This window comes from Tachypleus tridentatus, chromosome 3 (assembly GCF_004210375.1).
Source record: "Tachypleus tridentatus isolate NWPU-2018 chromosome 3, ASM421037v1, whole genome shotgun sequence".
Lineage (NCBI taxonomy): Eukaryota > Metazoa > Arthropoda > Merostomata > Xiphosura > Limulidae > Tachypleus > Tachypleus tridentatus.
In genome coordinates this window covers 9,716,591-9,743,266 of record NC_134827.1, presented here as the reverse complement: position 1 = coordinate 9,743,266, position 26,676 = coordinate 9,716,591, and the positions used below count along the sequence as shown (strand labels likewise).

General features: G+C 31.8%; 1 protein-coding gene and 1 long non-coding RNA gene across 4 annotated transcripts in view; one reads left to right on the top strand and one right to left on the bottom strand.

Moving 5' to 3' along the window:
- The window catches only part of LOC143246322 (calcium-activated potassium channel slowpoke-like), an 86,297-nt gene that overhangs the window by 22,428 nt on the left and 37,193 nt on the right, over positions 1 to 26,676 (bottom strand). For 2 of the 3 annotated variants that reach the window (XM_076492857.1, XM_076492858.1), the window contains 13 exons: positions 20,834 to 20,930; positions 19,991 to 20,102; positions 19,453 to 19,604; positions 18,261 to 18,428; positions 16,827 to 16,918; positions 14,634 to 14,744; positions 12,925 to 13,030; positions 11,796 to 11,948; positions 10,273 to 10,428; positions 6,497 to 6,609; positions 4,651 to 4,809; positions 4,248 to 4,324; positions 279 to 308 (listed from right to left, as the gene is read on the bottom strand). In XM_076492857.1, coding sequence (XP_076348972.1) covers positions 279 to 308; positions 4,248 to 4,324; positions 4,651 to 4,809; positions 6,497 to 6,609; positions 10,273 to 10,428; positions 11,796 to 11,948; positions 12,925 to 13,030; positions 14,634 to 14,744; positions 16,827 to 16,918; positions 18,261 to 18,428; positions 19,453 to 19,604; positions 19,991 to 20,102; positions 20,834 to 20,930 — 1,526 coding nt within the window. Of the gene's footprint in view, positions 1 to 278; positions 309 to 1,372; positions 1,445 to 2,437; positions 2,489 to 4,247; positions 4,325 to 4,650; positions 4,810 to 6,496; positions 6,610 to 10,272; positions 10,429 to 11,795; positions 11,949 to 12,924; positions 13,031 to 14,633; positions 14,745 to 16,826; positions 16,919 to 18,260; positions 18,429 to 19,452; positions 19,605 to 19,990; positions 20,103 to 20,833; positions 20,931 to 26,676 lie in introns of all 3 variants that reach the window. The other variant, XM_076492856.1, reaches the window with a different exon arrangement.
- LOC143246323 (uncharacterized) lies at positions 215 to 11,375 on the top strand. Its single transcript, XR_013025915.1, has 3 exons — positions 215 to 229; positions 10,284 to 10,422; positions 10,870 to 11,375. It is a non-coding gene; the product is annotated as an uncharacterized LOC143246323 (long non-coding RNA).

Here is a 26,676-nt window from a genome sequence, read left to right as displayed (position 1 = left end):
TTCAGCAGCCTTTTGCGTGGTCGAACCTTAGATAATTCAACCTTATTACATGCTAAATAGAAGCCATGTCCTGTTTACTTCAAAATAGCGGGTTCAATCTGCTTGTTTTTGCCTTGTTATAACAAACTCTATATGATAGAAAAGAATAAGTGCATTATATATTCAGTGAATTTCTGAGAGATGTTATTTTTTTCCAACACCGATTTTGGAATCAGGAAATATTGATAAGGTAAGAACATGTGTTTAAAACAATACTTTATATGGAAATCAACACTTACTAGTGTTTTGTTCTTCTTTTATCATTTCAGCTGAAAGCATAAAGGATAATGTTTTGTAATTCGAAAAATTCACAAAGTTTATGAATTCTTGACCTAAATGGTGTTAATTCTCAGTTTATTCAATTACTAACCTGCTCTTATGAACTTAAAATGTTTGATACAAAAAAAGTTAAATATTGTTGTTTTTTGTTTAAATTACAACAGATTATATCACATTTATACAGACCTGTATACGTTTTTAAATTAAAGCGTAAGTCAATCAATGGTTTATTTATCAAGTACCCGAGTGCATTTCAAATTATTCTGTATAACATTTCTAGATTTATAATGCTTTCACAATTGATAAGACAGATCTCAAATTACTTTGTTTTTTTCATAACTGTATTGCTATTATTAAAAAAAGAACCTGCATCTGTGAGAAAAAGTGAAACATCGTAAGAAATTTCGACGATATTATTATTATTATTGTTATTATGTGTAATATTTCTAATAATAAAGTCAACTGATATTACATAAAAATATAACAAAAATAATACAAATCATAATGAAGTTCTGGCAGTGGAAAAATGTTTGTGTTAGTTCATCTATTTAGGAACATTCGCAGTCGATCATGCATTAAATTAATGACGAACATAACATATTCACAGTCACAGTATTTCTAAAGACGGGGAAATAATAAGTGAGAATATAAAATAAAACAACTAAATTATCAGCAAACGCTACGTTAGAAATGGCATATACCCCAGCTTTAAGGAAATAAACACATTTCAACCGTGACGTGAATCACGTTATTAATGTTTATTTTCTCCTCATCCAATGTGCAAAGCAACCACAAGAGGGTGCAGTAAATCATATTACAGCAAAATTTGCGAAACATCTCTTAAAAAAAAACATTCCAAAATGCATGTGCAATTACAATTTAACATCATAAATTATTTTACAACATCTCTTGTAGTTTCAATGTAGTATACAGTACATTTCAAAATGTTAATATCAATGATGTACTGTGCAATGTAATATAATATATATAAGTAAACAGGTTGTGCAGTGATATGTGCCACACGCATTGACTAGTTTGCTATAAATGTTGGTACCTCCTAAAATGACTTCCTTGGGTATTTCTGGCGGAATAAATGTTGGAAAGGTGGAGTTTTGAACTGATACATCTAAAACAAAATGGTTGAAATTTCAAAAGAATGGAATTAACGGAAAAAACGGTCTCTATAATTATCTTTAACAAAACAATGCAATCAAATTGAGTAAGGCAAAAAAGAAAACGATCGAGTCAATTTTTAGTATGTTTAAATGAAAACCAGTAATTATAAGAAGTACTGGATACATAAAAACAACCAAATGTTAAAATAGGTAAAAGTTTATTTGAAAAATATATTATGCATAGAAAATATCAAGTCAGGCATATTAATTATGTCAAAAAATAAAAGGCGTATGGTGAAATACACAGAATAATCCATAACTAACCACATAGTTTGTAAACACCATGTAATATTAACGTGCTTCAGCATGATACACGCACATAAAGCTTGCTTATGATAAACATAGTACCCAAGTAATATATAACAAAATAAAAAAAAAAAACATTCAACTACTACATTTGTCTTTTATCTTGCCAATATATGTTCAAGCAAATCAGATTAAATTCTGCAATGTATGTCTGGAAAGTTCTCGATAAATCATTGTACTTCACATTATTTCCCCACAAATAAAACTTATAAAACCGTTTTTTTTAAGATACTCCACAATGGGTACTTTAAAAAATAATAAAATGGAGCAAATAAAGGTCATAAAATTAAATTATTTTTTTTACTAAAAGCACATGATTTCTAAAATGTTAAACATTTCTATTTCTATTGCTTCCTAGTTACGTTTAGTTAACATCACTAAAAATGCATATTTACTTTTTCATAATTTCATTGCTAAAATAACGCGTAGATGCATAAATATGTTTTCAAAGTTTTTGAAAAATATAATGACAAGAAATTCAGGACTAAACTAAATCAGTTCTATGTTACGTATTTTATGCGATTTGTGAAATTATTTTAAAGGCAGATTTTGGTGATTTTATTACAACTATAATCCAAACGTTATGTGTCGCTTGTTTGAAACAATTATTATAAAGAACAAAAAAAATGTATACATACTTGCTCTACCAACGACTTGAATAGCTCTTACTCCTTTCCTAAATAGAGCCACTGTAGCGGTAAAAGGTAGACAAAACAGTTAGAAAGGTATACGAATATTAGAACAAAATTATGTTTACCCTCAACATTGTTTCACTCCAACAATTCACGGGCAGATCTAAAGAAAGATGGCTTTAAAGAGTAAAGTGTTGCCAATTTCTGTTGAGTCAATCAAACTTGGTACTAATTATACGTTATTTCTTATTTTTATTCTTCATATCGAATATTTAGACCCCCTGTAACATATAACGATACTGCCACAAAGTTTTTACTATACAGTAACTATATATCCTTTATTACAATTTGGAGAACAGGTATAAACTTATGTACTTTATGAATATCGTATCTGTTCTAAAAGCTAATCTTACTCACAGTAAAAGCTGTAAGTTGTAATAAAATATATTTTATCAGTAGTTAAACTCAAAAAGAAACTATTGGTAATTATCTATGTTATGACAAATGTTGTATTAGTGCGCTCCTAGAATTACATGAAAAGACTACTCACCATACGGTTACAAAACACATAATAATATTCAAAGTTTATGATGCCTCTTTAATTTCAAGGTATATCTAACTTACTAAAAAGGCTAAACTAGTTAAAACTTGTTGGGTAAGAATAGCAGTGTGAACGTTTAAAAATACTTTTTATTTTATCATCAGAAAAAAAATGCTCAAACGCAGTTTTAACGCTAATCTTTAAACCACTATGATGATACATTATATATTTGATTTGCGTCTGATATAGAATATACTTCGTTAAAATAAACGGAATAACAACGATTTGGTGCGTGTTCATTATGTGTGTGTGTGTGTATATATATATATATATATATATCCTGTCCCACTCTACAGACAAAAGCTGAAGCTATATCCAACTTCTGATCGATCACTTAGTGGCGCCTGGTGACTGGGTTGACAGTAATGTCTCGTTACTTTGACGGTTTCGTGTTGTGCCGGTCTTTTGGGGTTTCGATTTTGAATACTTTATTCACACCAGAATGCTTTCTATGTATTTGAAACATTTATTAGCTGACTGAATGAATTTTTATTTTTGTATGTAAATAAGAAACACGTTTTACTGTATTAAATATGAGTTACAATAATTATTAGATGAAATAATGTCACAATACAGTGTTCCTCAGTAACACATACCACGAAATTATTCTTAAATTCGATAACACGAGAAAAATATATAAAGTGCCAGCATCATTTTGCAAGCATAAACTATTCACGTGGTCCCCATGCATGGTCACAAGTGTTTATTTCTCACAGCGCCGTAGGTCATACCAGATGTATAAAATCAGTCTCCAAGGTTTCTCTTATTAATTTACAGATGATAACGTGACGATAAAGAGCGAAACAAAACCGTTATGTAATTAGTCTGTTCATTTTTTATCCATATAATTACCGTTTTCTATCTGGTACGGTTCCAGTTGTGGTGAAAGCATAAATGATAAAGCGTTTCGATATGTCTATAATACACGTATTAATACACATTGTAAAATAAAAAGAAACAGCACAGAACACGTTAGTTGTTACGATAGTCCCAAACACGCAACAAATAGCAAAGCATGGTTCGTTAATTAATGAGGATTAATTAAGCTCAGACGAAGAAAAGAAAAAGAGAAATGCAAGAGAACGTTGACATTTTATGCGTGAACAAGAAAGAGTTGAAAGTTCAAACTCAACAAGAGAAGGACTTTCACCACTGTGAGAGAGGTTAAGGGAAGAACAACAATTCACAAACACGACGACCATCCAAAACACTTACAATTTTTACATTTGCATTTCTTGATCAGCTTTTCATCCTTAATGTCTTCGTGGCAGTTTTTACAGTAGTACCATGCCCTGAAAATTAACTTTTATAGTTAATACACGTAATCAAAATGATCCTCCCGCTGAGGCGCTGAAATCGATTAAAATTCTCTATAAAAAGAGAGCAAATAATTTTTCAACAAACAGTGAAATGAAATCTTTTCAATAGAAAAAATCCATTAAAAACCGTTACTTTCCAAGATCGCCATATCAGACTGTTTCTTTGTTCTGTTTACATATTCACTAATGTATTATTATTGATGTTTTTTTAAGTAAACTTTTGCTAACACAGTTGTCAGAACAAATATGATAATCAATATTCAAGCAGAACTTATTAGGGTTAAGATATCTAGATTTACCTCTTAACTTCATCAGCTGACTGTGCTATAAAAAATCCCTGGGTGTTGGGTTGAATCTTAAGTTTCTTCTTTGGGTTGATTGCAATTTTGTAATCTGATCCGTCATCAGCAGGTAATTCGATAGCCAAGAGCAGGAGTTTCAAAGTCACAAAACACAATCTGTGGATGAACCAACAACGTCTTTTAAATATAACTTGGAAATGGATAGCAATCGCCCTGTTGAGGGAGATACTTTTAAATATAACTTGGATTATTCATGAATAAAACGTAGGTGAAATGGGTAGCAATCGCCCTGTTGAGGGAGATACTTATAGAGAAAGTCCTTTCTACTTTCCACCCGGTGGGCTCAGTCAAAAGAAAATACACACCTTTCTACTTGAGATATTTTTGTACATTAGTCCTAAAAGACTTTATCTACATGTGTCACCATGAACAAAGCAGTTATTGCTTTTTTAGCTTTTGTTTCTTCGCCTGTACGATCACATACAACAACGTACACAAAGTAATGATTCCTCAAAATAAACATTGTGACATATGGTATAAAAACGTTTTTATTTTACATTTTCAGACATCTCGATTCGTGTTCTGTATAAATTATTATTAAGGGAGATTCTTTAAAATTAGGGAAATTATTATGTATGTTATTTTTATTATCATTCACATTTTTTTATGTGTCACCTTTTTTAAGTTAGGAAACACGGGTAATAAAACGTATATTAAAAGTAAAATTTAACCACATAGCTAAGAGTAATCATCAAGTAATACGACACCGTAAATAGCGCTTCCGCTAATCTCAGATTTACATTGATGTTCGATTAATCTAAGTTCTATTAATTCTACTCTGCTCTGCATTAAAAGCTTTCATATGTTTACTGTTCATAACTGTATTATTGTGTCACATTTGAAATTCATTAAGTTCTCAAACAAAAATAAATAACGCTAGAACAAGACACGATGTTTTGGATTCAGGGTACATACGGGCAACAAAAATATCAACATGATACAAAAATGATTTAAGAAACCTTAACATAATGAATTTAGTAACATCATAAATTAAGTAGGTTTTTATTGTACCACATCTGACCCATATACTGATATAACATGCATTATATTCGGAATATTTGTCTGCACCGATTAAACCTTCCTAACAAAATAAATTTGTAAATACAACTATTTCCCAGTTTAACTAGTTTGTATTTTGGAGCATTTTAGGCCCCATCACCCCTCTTTGAAAACCAAAAACTGATTGTTATCACAGTTTATAAAATTTACAAGTAAAATAAAAATACCCTAATTAATATCATTAGTTTTTAGAAGCCTATGCAATTTAAATTCGAATACTTTCAAGAAGCCAAATCAGTTTCAAAGCAGAAACTGTTGTTTGTTTGTATGTTTTGAATTTCGCGCAAAGCTACACGAGGGCTACCGGCGCTAGCCGTCCCGAATTTAGCAGTGTAAGACGAGATGGAAGGCAGCTAGTCATCACCACCCACCACCAACTCTTGGGCTACTCTTTTACCAACGAATAGTGGTATTGACCGTCACATTATAATGCCCCCACGGCTGAAAGGGCGAACACATTTGATGTGACGAGGATTCGAACCCGCGAATTACGAGTCGAGTGCCTTAACCACCTGGCCATGCCGGGCCAATTACCTGGTGACTTGCAAAATACATGTAGCAGGAAAACCATTTAGAGGCAGTTCTTTTAAATAAAATTATTGCAATGAATTCAAGGGTTGAACTACGCATCCGAATAATGACCATTGAATAAAACCGAATAATGAACGTATTAAACAAAACATTTCTTAAACATTATATGAAAACTGGAACCGGAAGTACTCACTCAGCCGCTTGAGGGAAGCTCATGCCAGTGAAAGAGGACGAAAGATGTTCAGTATACATCTCCATACCTGTTCCACACATGTAGTCGTTTTGCCAAGACGCCATATCTGGTGACTATAAATCAAAATGTTATCAGTCAATTGGAAGCCACTGTCTGCAGCCATAAAACTGTATTACATCTCAAATAGTGTCAGTTCATAAAACTGTATTACATCTCAAATAGTGTCAGTTCATAAAACTGTATTACATCTCAAATAGTGTCAGTTCATAAAACTGTATTACATCTCAAATAGTGTCAGTTCATAAAACTATATTACATCTCAAATAGCGTCAGTTCATAAAACTGTATTACATCTCAAATAGTGTCAGTTCATAAAACTATATTACATCTCAAATAGCGTCAGTTCATATAACTGTATTACATCTCAAATAGTGTCAGTTCATAAAACTATATTACATCTCAAATAGCGTCAGTTCATAAAACTATATTACATCTCAAATAGCGTCAGTTCATATAACTGTATTACATCTCAAATAGTGTCAGTTCATATAACTGTATTACATCTCAAATAGTGTCAGTTCATATAACTGTATTACATCTCAAGTAGCGTCAGTTCATAAAACTGTATTACATCTCAAATAGTGTCAGTTCATATAACTGTATTACATCTCAAGTAGCGTCAGTTCATATAACTGTATTACATCTCAAATAGCGTCAGTTCATATAACTGTATTACATCTCAAGTAGCGTCAGTTCATAAAACTGTATTACATCTCAAATAGTGTCAGTTCATATAACTGTATTACATCTCAAATAGCGTCAGTTCAAAGAGTATAATCAGAGCATGCAAAAAAAAAAAATATTATTTGAATATATATATTTTGATTTATCACTGGTTTATATTAATTCGACGAGTGCTAGTTTGTTAAACATTCATATAAAATAAGTTAACACCGACGTAACTTCAGTGTGCATTAAAAAAACTATTTATTTCTGTTTACACTGTTTTTAATATTATTCTTTATTGGAATATTGGTTTTAAAAAGTTGGATTTTCTCATGATATTTTAAAAAGACTTTCTAGTGTAAAGAGTATCCGTCTAAAAATGCTTGGTAAAAAAACAACAACAAAACATTCTGCTTGGCTCAAACAGTATTTCATATCTCACAAACACAACAAAATAAAGCAACTTGACATTACTTAACTAAATTAACATTCACTTTACCTTCTAATTTACATAAGAATAATTACTGATTTATACTGAACAAAATGTTACGTTGTGGATTAACAACTACACTGAATTCAGTCAACGTCAACCCAAGACAAACTGTAGTCACTCTTGTTTAAGTAGACGTTTAAAAAATAGAAACTGATACAAGGATGTAGAAAATGAGAATGATATTAATATTAACACACAGAATGCAAGGGTGTGAAAAATGTGTTACCTTTAAGAAGATGACAACGTGTGATAAGCAACTGGAAGCAACAATGAAACGACTAACACAAAGCTGAGTTATGCGAAATGAGCTCAAAGAGTTCAAATGAAGTCAAAGAGAGAATTTTTACTTTTATTAAATAGTGTTCTCTGTAATTCACCACGCTTTCAAAAATAAATATTCATTTGCAAATAAAAAGAAATAGGTCACTGCTTCTACTAAGTATACAAGTCGAATTCCTTGCTTCCTGCCGCCAACGCTACGATTAGTATACGTCACAGAATTTGTAAGATATAAAATAAGAATCCATAGCCCTTGGTCATTAAGCTCTTGCTCTGCAAGCACTAAGCCCAGCGTTCGCTAAGAAACTTCATCGCCTCACGTTTCGGAGGTACCTCCCTTAGCGGCGAATAACGATGAAATACAGGTTATCTTGAAAGCCATTTTAAAGCATATTTTGTTATTTTTAACAATCAAACGTTTCAACAGTGTTATCTGCACATTCATGCCACTAAGAGAAATAGCAGTTGTGTTGTGTTTATTTTTGTTGTTGTTGTTATTTTAATGCTGGCAGTGAAAATTTTAAATTTTATGGAGAACTTTAAGTCTAACGTCTCGTTTAATTATACTGTGTTTAGATAGTTACAAAATCTATAAATTGAGAAGTGTATTAATCACTTGCGCCACCTTCAGAACTTGCATATAAAGTTACACAAACTAATTTCAAACATAATATTTGCTTTTCAATTATAATAATAATAACACAGATAAAATTTAATTTCTAAGACAGTAATTTATCTATTAAACATCCTAAAGACTAAACAACTTTATTATGCAAATGAAGTCGATCGAATATTGCAGAATATAATTATGTGTTTTTAAAATGGCTAGTATTGTAATCTCCAACTAAAAATATCTTTACCAACAAACATTACAGAATTAACCCTTTAGCTCACATACTTCGTACGCGAAAAATACCAAAGTGTATCTATATATGTGTATTATATATCAGTTCATGAAAATCTGCAGCATTGAATTGTGTTTTCTTTAAAATAAATGTGAAGTGTACTGTGTGAAGAAATTTATAAATTGTCAAGTATGATACAATTTTTAGGCTCTTATTCTATATACTTACAAATTCAGTTTGCATATTTGTTTAAGAGTAAAGCCACATTAGGCTATATGCTACTGCCACCACGAGTTACTGAGCCACCGGTTTCAGTATTGTAAGTTTGTAAAATTGCCACTGACCCAGCGCAAAACTTTACATTATGTGATTTATACTAACTAGATGTTAGTTCTTGCACTTCTTGTAAACTCAAAAATCTATAATAGTTTTAGGTTTATGAGTAAAAGTGTTACTTTTGATAAACTCTTTCCGCATTTACCACGCAATCGTGTTAGTGTACTAAGTTCTTAAAAACTTCCAGATTGTTGGTAAAATAAAAACGAAAAATAAATCGTTATTCATTTTAAAACATTATTTTCTCCAAAAAATTGCTTTCTTCAAAGCCAGGAAAGCAAAACAAAGAACTGGTAACCTGTTAAATACCGTGCTTCAATACTTCATATAATAACAACTACTATTTTTTCTTCTTTCCGAAAATTCAGCAACATTTATTCTTCCTATTACTTATAAGTTTTTCATCGTTTCACAGATTATTTAGGTGGATATTTGGTTGAATGGATGGCAACCGTCTGTTGCAGAAACACAAGCACAAAAAACGTTTCAAAAGGATCTAAAGACGAAGACGAAGGAATTTCTAAACTTCGTCCTCTATCCTTGTGTTTCTACAACAAACGGTTACCGTCCTTTCAACCAAGTTTCATCAGTTTTTTTTTTTTTAATACTAGACCAGTTTTTACCTATGTGACTTCCCATCTGATTTAGACATCAGATTTTTCACTGTATATATATAGCACGTTATCGTGTTATAATGTTAAAATCGTAAGTCTCAGAAAAACACACTGATAGTGAGTAAATAACATGTTTATAAACTACTTTAGTTAAAGGTAGAAAGTAAATTTACTGTAAGGTTCTCCAGTCAATATTTTAGTGTGTTTAAAATGGTATAATATTGAACAACCATTGCCAAAGATAAAACTCTGTTATGTGATTAAATGAAAAAAATATAGACAGTAGTGAAAATATATATTTAAAGATTCACAGATAATGCAGTAATTTAACATTTAAATTGACATAGACAGTTAAACTGTACGTGTTTTATATAATTAAAAACGAATTATTCTCGTTGGCTCCATTGCAATTCATAGATGTTATGAGTTCAAGACGTCTTTAAAACGGTATTACGAGATACTAAAAATTTAATCTAATCTTACTGTTTTATAAGATCGCATAGCAAATAGATTCGCCATCATGGTCGAAAATCCTGGAGCCAAACAACTCTGCGCTATGAAACCTAATTTCAGCTCCGACACGCAAATGACGTCATCACCTCGCTTCCAGTTCCAACTCGGGATGTTTAAGAGGTAGGCCTAAAAATTAAACATTAAACGTAGAGAGGCTTATCATAAGTTCTAATAATAAAAAATTGTGTGTGTGACGAATTTACAGAATATAGAGAAAATGTTATTTAAAAAAAGTAAAACATTCGCCAAATTAAAATAAGTTTATTAACAAATAAGAAAAAAAAAACACTGTGGATAACAGTACCTCATCGATTTTTTCTAAATGAGAAGAAAACTGGGCTATAATAAAGACAATTTTGGCAGTTCAGTCAAAATATGAAAATATTTCTGTGATGAAACAGCAATCGAATTACTTTTAGGGCATCCAGATTTCTATGTTACCAACTCAAAAGTATATTAACCAAATACGCTAGTTTCTAATAGATAACTGTTTTTTTTTTATAACCGAAAATAATCTGTGTAGAGCTTAATTGTTTCACTTTATTTTCGTTTTTTTTTTAAATTTAGCACAGACCATCTCCACTATACGTCCACAGTTTAGAAGTGATAAATTAGAGGGAAAGCAGTCAGTCAACACCACCTACCACCAACTCTTGGGTTTCTCTCTTACCAGCATAAAGTGGTACTGACTGTCATATTATAACACCTTCACAGCTGAAAGAGCGAACATGTTCGATGACGGGATTCGAACTCGTAATTTGTAAGATAGTTTCCAAATACGATCTGATTTGATTAATTCATAATCAGCACAACTCTACACTGATTAGGTGCTAGATTTTATCAACAAAAGAGAATGACAATGAAGAATATTGAATATAGGTTACCAAGTCAGAAAATCGACTTTCTATACATTTCATGTTGACAAGGACCTGAGCCATTTATCGACAGGCAACAGTAGCCAAGCAACTTGATACCATGTATATTAATCATTTCCCAGAATAAATTATTTTTAGGAACTAAGAAAACATAAACAGAATGATAACTAATAAAATAGCTTTCATATGAGAATCAAATTCTGTCTAGCATGCACCCATTTTTGGTTGAAATATCGAATTCCCATAACTTTGCCTTCTTACACATTTTTGTCAATGACAAAGACTATTAATAATTTAGTTTTAAAAAAGAAGACACATTTGACATTATCGATTAACAAATAAATTATTAGTATTGTTAGAAAGACGTGTACGTAAAACATCATAAGAACAGCTATGACCAGTTGAACCTTGGCAATATCGAACAATTCTCAGAACGAGGTAATTTAAGACACGTAACTGAGTTCGGTAAATTCTGTTATGTTAGAATGAAAATAGTTCATTTTCGATAAATATAAATTCATGTAGAATTTACTTTGGCTATTGATACCTTTATATATAGCATGAATTAATAGGTTTTAGATAATTAGTTGTTTTGTTAATTGTTCAAGCACGACTAACCTTGTTGTGGTATTGCATCAACTGGATGATAACCCTAATTTCATCAGAGTAGTTTTTTATGGAAATAACACGCATAATATTAGCTGCATCTTCAGCGTCGGGATCGAGACAGTATTTATTTGCCAGCACCAAACATGCGTCTGCTTCATGAACCTAAGGAATCATTAAAAGCAGAAACAAAATCACATATCATCAATCCTAATTATACATTTTTAAGAATTATACCATAAAATTTTGTTGCTAAATTAGAATAACAATAATTGTTGTTGTTTGGTGTGAAGCAAAAAGCAAAACAAAGGCCTATCTGTGTTCTCCCCACCATGAATGTCGAAACCCGATTTCTAGTTGTATGAATCCGCAGACATACCATTGTGCTACTAGAAAGCAATAATAATAATAATAAAAGTGTACAAAATTAAAAACATTCGATTAATATATATTTTAAGAGTAAGCTGTTATTTTGTTGAATCTCGCGCAAAGTTAATTGACGGCTAACTTTGCTAGAAGCTATGAAATAGAGAGAAGGCACCAATCACCTATCAACTTTTTGGCTATTTTTTACCAATGAGAAATTGAAATGACCGTCACATTATAACATCTTCACGGCAGAAAAGGCGAGAATATTCGATGAGAAGATTCGAAGCTGCAGATTGTGTATTGAACACTGCAACTATCAAGTTATGCCAGGTTATATAGGGCCCGGTATGGCCAGGTGGGTTAAGGCATTCGAATCGTAATCTGAGGGTCGCGAGTTCGCCCTTTCAGTCGTGGGGGCGTTATAATGTGACGGTCAATCTCATTAATCGTTGGTAAAAGAGTAGCCAAAGAGTTGGCAGTGGGTGGTGATGACTAGCTGCCTTCCCTCTAGTCTTACACTGCTAAATTAGGGACGGCTAGCGCAGATAGCCCTTGTGTGGCTTTGTGCGAAATTCAAAACGAACAAACAAGCCAGGTTATAAGATCAAAGATATCTTTCATAGTTTGTTCGCTGATACAATAAACCAGTGCAAGCATTAATTTTGAAACAACAGTAAAGAAAATGCTGTGCTCATAATTAACTCAGAGAACAGTGGTCCTATTTTTTAAAAAAATTTATCATAAAACATAAAATATGTTATTGTTTACTCACTTTTACTCGTTGTAGATCGATTGTGTTCATAACTGAACCTTGAAAGAACTCCACAGTCGTGAAGTGTCTCTTTATTAAGCCTTCCAGCTCCAGATCTGGTGGCTTTCTGAATAAGACACGGAAAAAAAATCAAAGATGTTAAATGTGACTTGACATTCCATTACATTTGACAACAATTTCCTCACCATATCTAGAGAGAACCGTAGTTTCGAGTTATATCAGCTTTTATACGGACTAATAAGTTCATATTCCCGTATTATATACAACGTTTTATTTGTTACCTCTAATGAACTAAGTAACTGCAACTATAATCACTAACTATAAAGACTGTTGGCACTCTGCCTAGAACGCTTTCTACGTTTGTTTTTTTTTCTTTTTGTATCGCTCAACAATATACATCGTAGGTTAGAAACAAAACTATTACCTGATTGTTTTTAGGCTAACTACGGTGTTAATGTTGGATGCTCAATATAGAAATTGATTGGTTAGAAAAAATTATTTTTATTCTCTGTTTTTTCTTTTATAACTCCGATGAGTTACAACAAAATAGTTTAATTAGGAAGTTTTATGACACTGAGTTGTAATCAAAAGCAAAATAATATTTACCAAGTAATGTTTTAGTTAGGCCTTACGTTACGTTTATTATTAGGCCTAATGCCTACTACAAATAGGCCTAGTATCATTAACGCTATAAAGTCACTTTAAAAAGTTTCAAGTGGTGAATAAATGCTATTTAATAAATATTCTTTTGATATTCGAACGCATATATAAATTACTTAGCCTTATCAAAAACATTAATTACTACCTCACACCTTTTATTCTTTGTATAGTCAAAGGAGTTCAAAATTTGTATCGAAATGTCCGCACTGTATTTTCTACTTTCTGATCTCAAATACGGTGAAAGGTTAAAAGGCTTAAAAGCGCTATTTAAGTCTCTTTTCAGATTACACATGACAACATTTCATTTTTCTATGTAGTTTTTACTGAAAATATTGTAATTGCTTCGAGACTGATAAAATAATGAAGAGTAGGTGCATTTTGGAGGTACAGACAAATATCGTTTTAATTAAATTCCTTAATCTTTGTTAATCATTCAACAATGTTTCGTTTTTACGGACTTTTATATTAGTTATTATGTATATATATAAAAACCAAATCCAATTTTAATTTGTTTTATGTTTTACATTGTTACTACTAACTAACAATCTAACAGACAAAAACAATAATAATACTTATACTTGCTAACAATTATAAATAGAAATCAGCACCAAGTTTTCATTAATTTATTCTATTTTTTACATTGCAAGTGAAAACGTTTGCAGAAGGTAATATTAGTATTAGTCAGCTTTTAGGATTATATCTTTGGCCTTATAAAACATGCTGCCTCAAAATCACAAAGTTTTTGGACTTATTTTGTAAATGAACACATTTAAGACTTACTGTAGTGTATAATTAAATATAATTAACATTAAAGGTATTACGCTAAGCTTAAGTAATTTTTTATACTTCATAATGTTTCATCTTCTAATTAATGGAATAAATAATAACATTGAAACTACTTAAGAGGGTCTTATAACATCATGCTGAAGCAGCATTTACTTTATTCGTAATACCTCTTCCTAAACAAAATAAAAAGCACCTGGTACTCGTCGAAAAATGGAATCACTCTTCGATGAAATATCTAAACTACAATTTAAAGAAAGGAATACCTGTGTAAAAATATGACTTCTACATCTACGTCTTCTCGGTCTTCATGAAGAAAATCTTTGAGAAAGTGTGAAACTGATTCATAGGTAATATGACCACATACCACAATATGCCTTGAAGTTAGGAGAAAAATACAGCATCAGACAACAGTTTAACTATTAATTCATTCAAAAGTCAGATTTGTACACAACTTTCGTGAATAACAGCCAATAGGAAGTTACTAACATATATAACTATAATTCTTACATTCGTTTATGGATTCTACTCATTTTAATTACATGTCTACAAAAGGTTGATTTAACAATTTAGAGAATGATGAATTAGTTTTAGTTTATAAAGCTATAAGAGTTTCTCTCTACCAGCTAGGCCAATGAGGCTAACATTCAGTTCAGATAAAAATTCAATGGCTTATTCATTTTTAAATTTGGTTAATGATGAGTTAGCTTTAGTACATAAAACTATTGTCAGTTAAAGCCAGTGAGGTTTACCCTAAGTTCGCTAAAATTCAATTCACCGTTTCTGGAAAACTCAAAAGTAAGATTTAGTTAAGAGAAGCATACCTATTAAATAACAGTCACTTACAATAAAAGAAGTTGATATTAGTTCAGAAAAACCTAAAATATATTTTTTACACTTTGCCTTGATAGAAGAGAGAAAATTTTAAGAAAAATATTGTAAAAATATCCAGTACAGGAGTTATACAACATGATAGAGAAGAGTTTTAGAGAGCAAAGACTTTTTTGTTTATTTACAACTATTCTTACGCATGTGCATTTTAGTTGGAGTAGTATAGCCATTTATATAGACATTGTCCTCTTAAAATGTGAAAAATTATCAAAGTAATGAACATTTGAAAGCAGAACTCACAATATTTTTTTAAAATAATGTGTTTTATAGTACAGAAAAATAGTATTATTTTGGCCAAATATATTAAGAAATTTAAGCATACATTTCAAGTCTTGGTGTGCCATAGGAAATACAAATCATGCGAATTCAACTACTAGAATTGGTATATCAACAGAATATCACGTACTATTAATGTAACTGTATTTAATCACTTGCACTAACGCAGAACATTTAGTAACCACTGAGGAAAATACAATCTTGTGTTGAAACATGTGACAGCCTTTAATCTGAAACGTTTTATCTTATAGTAAGAAAAGCCTTTGAAATTTTACAATTTTCTGAAACTCGAATGTTTCATTCAAGTTCTAAAGTCATTTCGACTTGGAAAAATTGATATACACACAGCTACCGGCAGAAATAAAAATTATCATTTTTCAGTCACCTGGTTGTTATTTGTGGTTACCACTAATGTCTCTTTACATGCATCTGATTGGTGAAATGCTGTATTTAAATCATATTTAAAGTAATACGATAAATTTCTTTAAAACATGGTGAAGAGGTCGAAGGAGAGAAGCTGCATCGTAGAGTTAAGAAAAAAAAAATATATATATATATACAGGGAAAGTTACCTTCTTCCTCTTTCAGACTTGAACGTTCCGCCATACTTTGGTCGGGAGCCAATCAGGTCGATGATCTCCGGAATGCAGCTAGCAAACACTGCCTGCAATTGACCGAAGGGCAACCACGAGACGTGCGCAAGAGAGAGATGTCAGGTGGTACAGGCAGAGTAAACCACACATATGCAATGTAGCGAAGAAAGGAATGTGAAAGAGAAAGGATGTTTTAACGTTAAGAGATCATCGGCAACCCAACTAATGGCAGAAACATCTGAATATTTTGAAACTCCAACCACGATAATTCCACTAATATGCAGGCATTAAGAGCGTGTCCTTACCTTTTTGGGTTTGGAAATAAAGCATTTTACATGTGACAGGCATAACATTCTCACGGTGATAAACGTCTCACAAGCGGTGAGAAAGCAATTTGTGCAGACTAGCCAATTGAGTTTAACTAACCACAAGAAACATTTTATAAAGAAAAATGGATAAAATATTTCAGTTCTTAGTAATATAATTGTGACAAGTATTTCTCACTGAAACAACACAAATAAGTGTAGTTAAGCATCATTTAGATTATTTGTTTCACGTGGTTGGTAATAACTGCCTAATCTGCACTCAGATGCCAAAAGACACCAAAATGTATAATGTTTTTATTCCACTAGTGCACCCTCTAGCGATAAAAAAGCATGCCAGCACGAGGCTAGAATGGAGAGGCCTGACAGTGTCTACCTTTTCCCATGCTCCCGTCTGTATTCACCACCATATTTGGGTCTAGTCCCAACTAACTCTAGAATCTCTGGAATGCAACTGGCAAAGACGGCCTATGAAAATGAAAAACATGAAAAATAATGAAAGGGATTTCAAGCATCATCCATTGAAAAATATAACTATTACAAACTCAATCAACTACTACATACAGGGAAGCAGGATGTGAAATTACTTATTGAAAACAAAATGTTGTTTAAGAGCGTTTCTAATGAAAAAGTCTAAAAAAGATTACAAAATTAAAAATTTATAATGTACAAAACTATTCATCTACTTGGAGGGACATTGAAAGAAAATAATGTCATGCTACTGATAAAACTATTACAGGGCAGGATAATAATTATATTAACTACTGGATAAGAGTGCAAAAAATATTTAAACGTGTGCAAGAGTGAAAAGGTGCAAACTTCGTAACTCTTTTTCTTATTACATGAATTTCCAATCAAGCCAAGATGAAAGTTTTATAATCAATATGCAAGAAAAGTAAAAGAAATAATAAAGCAAGAACGCGTAAAAACGGTTAAGCAGATATTATTGATTTACCTCTAATCCATACCATCTTGTAAGTTATAATGGTAAAACAATACATAATATTGTTTTCTGCCAACAGGCGAAACTTATACAATCTTGATAGTTTCGGAAAATACAATTTTAACTATGTCATTGTAATATGTAAAAAGTAAACAAGCACGTATTTATTCCATCCTTATGTCAATATATTGAAATATAAAACATTGTGAACAACATGCCACACAACTAAAATATAAAACATTGTGAACAACATGCCACTAAACTTAAATATAAAACATTGTGAACAACATGCCACTAAACTAAAATATAAAACATTATAATACAATCGAAAATTGCCAACGTTATTTCAATACCTTAATAAGTAAGATAGAAAATAAGCCACTAGAATAAGTGAAAAATCATAAATGTTTCTTTTAAAATGACTGTCCAAGATATTTGAAAATGCTTCAAAAAATCTCTGGAGTTTTGAAGAAATAATATTGCAAATTATAAATTCGTGTATTTATACACCCATATACGTAGAAACATATATACACACGTATGTAAGCTGCTGTGTGTTTATTATTATTATTATTAAAAACAGTTGAAAGTTATACGATAAAACACAGAGTAATTCTTAGCATACAGGGTTTAATATCAGCATATCTTCACAGTCTGTAAACTTTACTTATAAATCTCAAACTCTTGAAATAAAACATAAGTAAGTAAAACTAAAACATGGAATTTTGTTTTTATAATAATGTACTATTAAATTCTTATGGCAAGACGTGCTTTGACAATTTGTTTACAAAGTCAGAATTTTTTTTTATACTCAAGTAAATTCATACCAGGCAAAATAGTATAAAAAGTCTGTAAGTTCGTACTTACTAAGCCTACTAAGATGAAGAACACAATGAATGCCCTTCCAAGCGTGGTTTCACAGAATATATCACCGTAGCCAACAGTCGACATGGTGACAATAAGAAAGTATACACATTCCCAATAGGACAAATTGTGAGTGTTATCGAAATCTAATGGATCCCCAGAGTTCTCCAGCTACAAAATAAAAACTTTATTTACTTATCTATCAAAATCTCTGATATCATCTGTCTAGCAGCACAATCGAAAATATTATTTATTAAACAGTTGATAGCTATAACAGCTTAATGTATTTTGGGTCGCTTTCTTTAAACCAGTGGTTTTTTTTTTTTTGGATGTAACTTTTATGTCTGAGAGATAAATGTTAATGTAGGTTTATAGTAGAATTTCGTATGTCTATGCTTTGGGTTTATAAATTAGTTTTGTAATGTATTTGAAACTTAATATAACAATGCTGAATTTTTTGTTGTTGTTGCATCTTTGAGCATCTGAACTTTCTGTTTTAATATTTCTACTTTGTTAGAAAAAGCTAAATATATCCAATCAATTAAACAAAGAAAATATAAAAGAATGATTTCAATCAGGGGCTAGTGAAAATGAAGTGGAATCGTAAGAGAAACTATTAGCACAATCATTAATTTTAGAACAAATAGACATTTTAATCGTCTTTAAATATCAATATTATCATCCTATCCTTTGCCCTACACATAATTGTCATTTACCTCTGTTTAAGTGACGAAACAGTGTAGATCGGATGCTGTGATATTGTGCTAAGATCACTGAAGACAAGAATGGCGGTATTGAATTAAAACTGATTGGCAAATATTTTGATCTTTTATTCAAGTCCTAGTTATCTAAAATAAATTTAAAATCGATGGGAATTTGAAATTTTGTAATCCCATGAATAAATGGTATTCCCCTTCAAACTTCCCAAACTTACCAGTTTCAAGGTAACTTTTCATATCATTTTAAGAAAGAAAAATATCTTACCAGCTCTTAATTACAAAAATAAAAATGAAACTTTCAATATATATATAATATAGAGATAAACTGTATCGAAATTTAAAGAAATTCTTACATTATGAGGCTTCATGATGTTCTACAGAAAGAGCTGGAAGACAAAATTAGGGTTCAGAGTAATTTCACATTTTAATTATTATCATTACAGTAGTATTAATTAGTTAACATATATTTAACTCACCAGGTGGATTATACCAGCGGCTGTTAACCAAACGCTGATGACTATGGAAATTAGCTGAGCCAGACGAATGGAGCTGCTGGTCTTGAGCACGTTTAAGTACTGCAAGATATCGGGTACAGACATCAGTCGTAACGCTCTCAGAAACCGTAGGCCTAAAATACAATGAACAATAGACGATTTATCCAAAACAAATAGTTTAGAAGTATCAGAAATCGCAATCACTGGCGCTTAATCGTTTGTTAAGGCTTTTAAAATAACCTTAAATGAATATTTGAAGTTGAACATTTGAAAAAAAATTATGATCCTTTTAAGGGGAAAATTATTTTAATATGATTATTGGAAGAACGTTTGGTTTAAATAAAAGAGCAAAAAATTTGTATTCATAAAAAGTAACTAATAATAAGGAAGAAAAAATGTGGAAACAGCTGAATGAAAAATATTCTAAGTTCAATTTTCACGCAAACATAAGTTTTCAAATATACATTAGTATTATGAGTCACAATAAAGAAATTTAAACAAAGGAAAATAATTGACTAACCTATCCACGTACGATCGAGGTAAATAGAGACAAAGGACGGCGGAATGGTGAAGTAGTCCACGAAGGAATACAACTCAAGCATGAACCATAGTTTATCACTTGCAGCTATAAACTAGAAAAAAAATACTTACTAAAAGTTAATTCACATTAACCAGAGGTAGCCAGAAAACGGTATGTATACATATCATATATTCTAGAGATACAAATTTCGTGTTAAATGTGACTACATATCTAAAGATTTTTATATAAGAAATATTTATATGTGTATTTTAGGTTAATTGCAATGTCATTATATCTTACCACACTCACACATAGATACAGTAATGAAATTTACAAGTAATCATAGATATTAAGATATCAACACATTAGTATTTGTTACTTGAACCTTAAAACAATAACAACATAGACACTATACATAATTTGATACACTATATATTTGTGACAAAAATTAAACCATTAAGTTGCAATGGTAACACCAAAAGATTTGTGTTATTTTGGTTTATCGAGGTGAAATGTGTCCTCCGCTAGTACAGCGGTAAGTCTACAGATTTTAAACGCTAAAATCAGGGATTCGATTCCCCTCTGTAGACTCAGCAGATAGCCTACTGTCTTTTTGCTATAAGAAAACAAACACACGCTCGATGTGAAGTGACTTCCATAATAACCAGAGATGACACAATGTCAAATAAAAACACGAAATAGAGAATGTTAGCAAAACAAAATACAAATACGAAGTGAATGAAATACAAAGTAATTTTGAGACTGTATAATAACATGTATGGACAACAAAATTTGAAACGAATTCGAGCATTTGCCATATCTATGTCTATCGTATATACTTACACGTATAAAAAAGTAGACCATAAAAAATATATTTAGCGCTAAGTCTATCTGTTGTGTTGTGTTGCTTGACCACGTCTCACATTTTTCTACCCCTTCCCTGAAAGAGAGGAAATGAAGTAAATTTATATCGGTTCATAAAGTGTTACCAGAGTAACAAGTGTTTGATCTGTTAATACAGGAAAACCTGAAACAACAGTGGTTATCACAGAAATAAGTCAAAGTAAAAAAAGAAAAGACGATAACATAACTGAGCTTATATATGCCTGTATGGTAACAAATTTATGCATTAAACAAGAAACATATAATGAAATTTAGAAACATATACACCAGAATTTTAAGACAAAAACAAAGATAATTCAGCTGCATTCTTTGAATAAGTAAATACAACATTTATGGCATCAAATCTACCAATTCATTTTACAAGTTTCAGTAAACTGAAGTTCCTGTGATGAATTGACCTAAACATATAATTGACAAAGCTGTGATTATCAGCATGGGTACCTTATTTACGCGCCCAGTGGCACGGCGGTATGTCTGTAGATTCATACCGAGAAAAACTGGGTTTTGATACCCCTGGTAGGCAGAGGACAGATAGCCCATTGTGTAGCTTTGTGCCTAATTACAGAACAAACAAAACCTTATGTACACGCCATTATTGAACCTGGTCACATTGTTTACCAACGTGAATATATTATATACCATCTATTATTACACTAAGTTATACTATTTACTAATATAAGGTACTTTCTATACGCACCATTATTGTACTAGGTCACGTCGTTTACTAACGTGTGTAGATTTTGTACAAGCGTCTTATGATGATAAATAGAGTTTTATCAATATATGATTTTTCTGCACACCAAAAATATATATTGCTTAATACAAACAAGAGCAGTACAAAATCATATAAGAAACACACGTTCGTGTGATATCTTAGCAATAGGAAGGTTAAGGTACATAACAACGAAATGCAGTTCTAATAAGTAGATGTATTTAACACAGAATCTGATATATTCAACTAAAAGGTTCGATTTAAGGTTCGAAAGATGCAGAGCCAGTCGCTGGTTTGCTTATAAGTACGTAATGTTAGTTACTTAAAGAATATAGAAGAATAACAAACTGTACGTGCAGATAAGGAAGTCTTGTAGACTTAGCACATTAAAACACTAAAACTTTCAAATTGTGTTAAGGTACAAAAAGTAGGGTTAATTGAAACAGAAGAGTTAACCAGATCATTATTTTCTCTTCTTCATGTAAGAAAGTTATTATTTTTTTTATTTCAATCATATTTTAAACACTGGTAGCAAATAATAATAGCCCTATTATTTAACTAAGCCCTAAGATAACTAATTACACTAAAACTCATAAGAAGGTAGGAATTTTAATTTTTCTTTATTATCAACTTATAAATTGTTTATGGCGTTCTTTCGAACTTCACCCTAGTTGAAGATTCCTTGTAATGATTGAGAGGCATTAATCAATTTACACAATCTTATAGAAAATCAAAACAGGTGAGAAATGAAACATTTCATGTTCTTTTACAATTATATGTTTAGGAATGTATTATAGAGATCGTTGACTTTACGTTAATGAAAGTGTTTGATTGTTTTTCTGATATTAATCTTGCTTAAAAGGTGTACAATAAAATCCTATATATATATATTTGGGGAGGGGAATACAAAAGTAGTGACCCAGTATGTAATATTGCTGTTTAAAATCAAGGCCATAAATGAAAAGATATTACATATGTCGTTTTTAATCATATATGCAGTATTCTGTTATCAGTGATTCAGCGATTGTTCTAATGTTCCAGTGACGTTAATGCTCCAGTGGTGTATGAAGAAGCGAAGAATGAGCCTTTGGAAGTAATAACGAACAACAGAGGCAACCGCAGGGAGAAAAATCACGGAATTCGACTGACTTGTGACTTTGAGTGAGATGAAGAAAGAAAAAAAATGGATAATTTGTATTCGTATCGCGTAATACGTGTACATGGAAAATTAGCAGCATTTACTGATTTTGAATTTCGCGCAAAGCTGCACGAGAGCTATCTGAACTAGCTGTCTCTAGTTTAGTAATGTAAGACTTGAAGAAAGGCAGCTAGTAATCTCCGCCCACCGCCAACTCTTCGGCTTCTCTTTCACCAATGAATAGTAGTATTGATCATCACATTATAATATCCCCATGGCTGAAAGGGCGAGCATGTTTGATGTCATGAGGATTCAAATTCGCGATCCTCAGATTACTAGTCAAGCGCCCTAACCACTTGGCCATGTTGGGACGAACACCATTGGTATTTTTTGTGATAAGAAAGGCCACTTGAAATAAAAATGTATTCTCAAGACGATTAGCCTTCTCGCTCGTATAGCGGTAAGTCTACAGATTTACAACGCTAAAATCAAGGGTTCAATTCCCTTCGGTTGGCTCAGCAGATAGCCCGTTGTGGCTTTACTATAAGAAAACACACACACAAGACGGCTGGCATGGGTATTTATTAAAATTTTAATTAAACTAAAGTATAGAACAACATTTCTACCTTCTTAGGTCGTCTTCAGGTTAAAGGTTAATGTTGTTCTGTACTTTATTTTAATTAACATTTTAATACCTATATCCGCCGTCTTGAGAAAGCATTGATATTGCAAAGAAAAGATATTTTGTAGTCATTCTATTATCATTTTGTTCTAGACTGGAAGAGCAAGCATTATAATTAAGAATTGGTAATGTCATCCCTTATAGTGCACATGGAGAACTGAAGTCATTTTTGAATCTTACTGATGCTTTGTTTGTGTGTTTTTGAATTTCGCACAAAGCTACTTGAGGGCTAACTGTGCTAGCCGTCCCTAATTTAGTAGTGTAAAACTAGAGGGAAGGCAGCTAGTCATCACCACCCACCGCCAACTCTTGGGCTACTCTTTTACCAACGAATAGTGGGATTGACCGTCACATCATAACGCCCCCACGGCTGAAAGGGCGAGCATGTTCGGCGCGACAGGGATACGAACTCGCGACCCTCAGATTACGAGTCGCACACCTTAACACGCTTGGCCATGCCGGGCTCCTTACTGATGCAAAAGTAACGAACGATATAATCTCAAGGATTGCAGTCACTTACTAACGACACTTGCAATAATGAATTATAATAATTAATTTTTGACGTTTTTTATTTGAGATATTCATATCCCTGTTGTGATAATACTAAAGCTTCGTTAAGGATATGAGAAAAAGTACCTATAAAAGAAAAGTAATTTCTCCAACGTAGTTTTTTTCGTTAATTTTTAGTTAGCGATGATCTTATGAATTGTCTTCGTATTGTGGAGCAAAGATCGAAAAAGCCATCATTTAATATTTCAAAAAGAATTGAAACAGTTAAATAGTAACTAGCGAGAAATAATGTTCATTAATTTAAACTAATAACATTGAAAAGTTTTTTCCACTACAGAATTAAAATTTTAATTATTATTATCACGTTTCAAGAAGTAAAACCTTTTAAAAACTGATCGTAAAGCTAGTTTGTAAGTTTTTTGTCATTTTTCTGAATCCTTTTATTTCCAAGTGAATTTTTCGACACAGACTTAACAAATAAAGAAGCATTATATGGGCCATGTAGCATCTACCTGCGTCTCTGAAAAATTACTGTGACTGCTGTCACTGTTTTAAACGTTAATGTGAGAATCGTACGTATTGTTCTTGCGAATTTAACATTAAAGCAATTACTGAAAAAGTCTTTTGTTTGTTTGTTTGTTTTGAATTTCGCACAAAGCTCCTCGAGGGCTATCTGTGCTAGCCGTCCCTAATTTAGCAGTGTAAGACTAGAGAGAAGGCAGCTAGTCATCACCACCCACCGCCAACTCTTGGGCTACTCTTTTACCAACGAATAGTGGGATTGACCGTCACATTATACACCCCCACGGCTGGGAGGGCGAGCATGTTTAGCGCGACGCGGGCGCGAACCCGCGACCCTCGGATTACGAGTCGCACGCCTTACGCGCTTGGCCATGCCAGGCTCCTGAAAAAGTCAATACATAGAATGCTCAATGGGTGAACGTGTTTATATTTAATTGGGATCTTTAAAGTCATGAAAAAGAGTAATGACTCTTTCTCTGGTTCATATAAATTGAGTGCACATGAATTTATTTGTTTTACTTTAGCATAACAATCATTAGGTCTTTTTCAATTATTTCTGGTGTTATTGAGGAAGAATCTATATTCATTTTAGTGGTGAAATCGACTAGTACCTTCGTCAATTGTAAGAACAAGTTCAACGCTTTTTTCACGTAATAAGTTCTAGATGAAACACGTGTGGGTAATTGACTGCCAATGTGAGAGTATTATGGTCACATGGTTGACTGCCAAAAGTCGTAGAGTTGAAGGATAATAGGATATTTAGTGAAGAGATGACAAACTTTCGTCTTGGCACTTAAAGCAAAAAAGCAGATTTTACACCTTTATTTCCTAACTCGCCAAAAGATTTAGAAAGAAAAGAATACAAAAAATAACAACTTCGAAACATGCACAGACATATTTCATAATACAAAATTTAACCTTTTAAAAGCCTTCCAGTGATACAGCGATATGTCTGGAGACTCATATCGTTAAAAATCGGGATACCCGTGGTGGGCATAGCACAGATAGTCCATTGTTTAGCTTTGTGCATAATTCTAAACAAACAAACAAAACATTTTAAACATGGAAATATAAAGTTGTTTTCCTTATATTAAATTGATGTGCCTTTCACATAATGTGTTAAAGTTAACTGGACTTGTATATATATATTTAACAGTCCATTATAATGTTATAACACGTTTTACTTCTTTTATCGTTCGGAGGATTCTTTTAGACAATTTGGTGTCGGGAACAAATCAGTTGTTGTCATTTCTTAATGATTGCTAAAGGATAATAATATTTAGTTGCAGGTCATAGTTCACAAATAACTTTTCCACTTTGCATAAATTCAACCGTTAATAGCAATCTAATTAAAAACACCCTATGTGTGACAAAAGTGCAGCTAAAAAAGGATTGAGTGTGCAATTTAAAAAAATAAGTCAAAATTGGTGACCACACTGGTAGCTAAACTTATAGCATTGTTAATAATTTTACAGCAAATACTCATTCAATAGTTAACCATCCTTGATTTTTGTTCATCTTAGGACATGATTTTAGATAAAGTAAGATACGTGGCCTAATAGTTCACATTCAATGAAAATATGCAACAATTTGGATTATCACAGTCCGAGGTGAAAAATTGTTAAACTACTGCTATCACTCCTGCAGCGGGTTATTTTAGCCACACGACACACTACCTTGTGGCTTGGTAGTGCTTCTATGGCTAAGTTACAAATCAAATTACTTCAAACTTGTACAGCTTTAACGCTGACCTGAATATTTCACTAGCTCCTGAATTACTGAAATAACTGAAATCGAACTAAATATTTCACTGATTCTCATATTTATAACGCATTATTGTTTCTAGACCTTTAGGAGATTCTCTTCATTACTGTCATTCACGAACATTCGAAGTGTTCTAGAACTACTTTTGCGTTTGTTAATTCCAAATCTAGGGTCAGCAAAGTGTTATCAGTAAACAACTAAATTTAAAAATTGAAAATATAGCTTAAAATACGAGTAAAGACACGTACTTATTGCAAAATGTACTGTTTCATCAACAAAAGTTATACAACAGCCTTCGTAAGTGATTTGGAAGATAACTTATGAAAATCTTAAAATATGCATACATAATTTTTTCTTCAGTAAAAAGACTATGATTTGTTCTAGCAAATTTATAGGAATATGTATTTTTCTATACGCTAACGTCTTGTAGCTGCAGCTTAAATGTTCTGAACAAA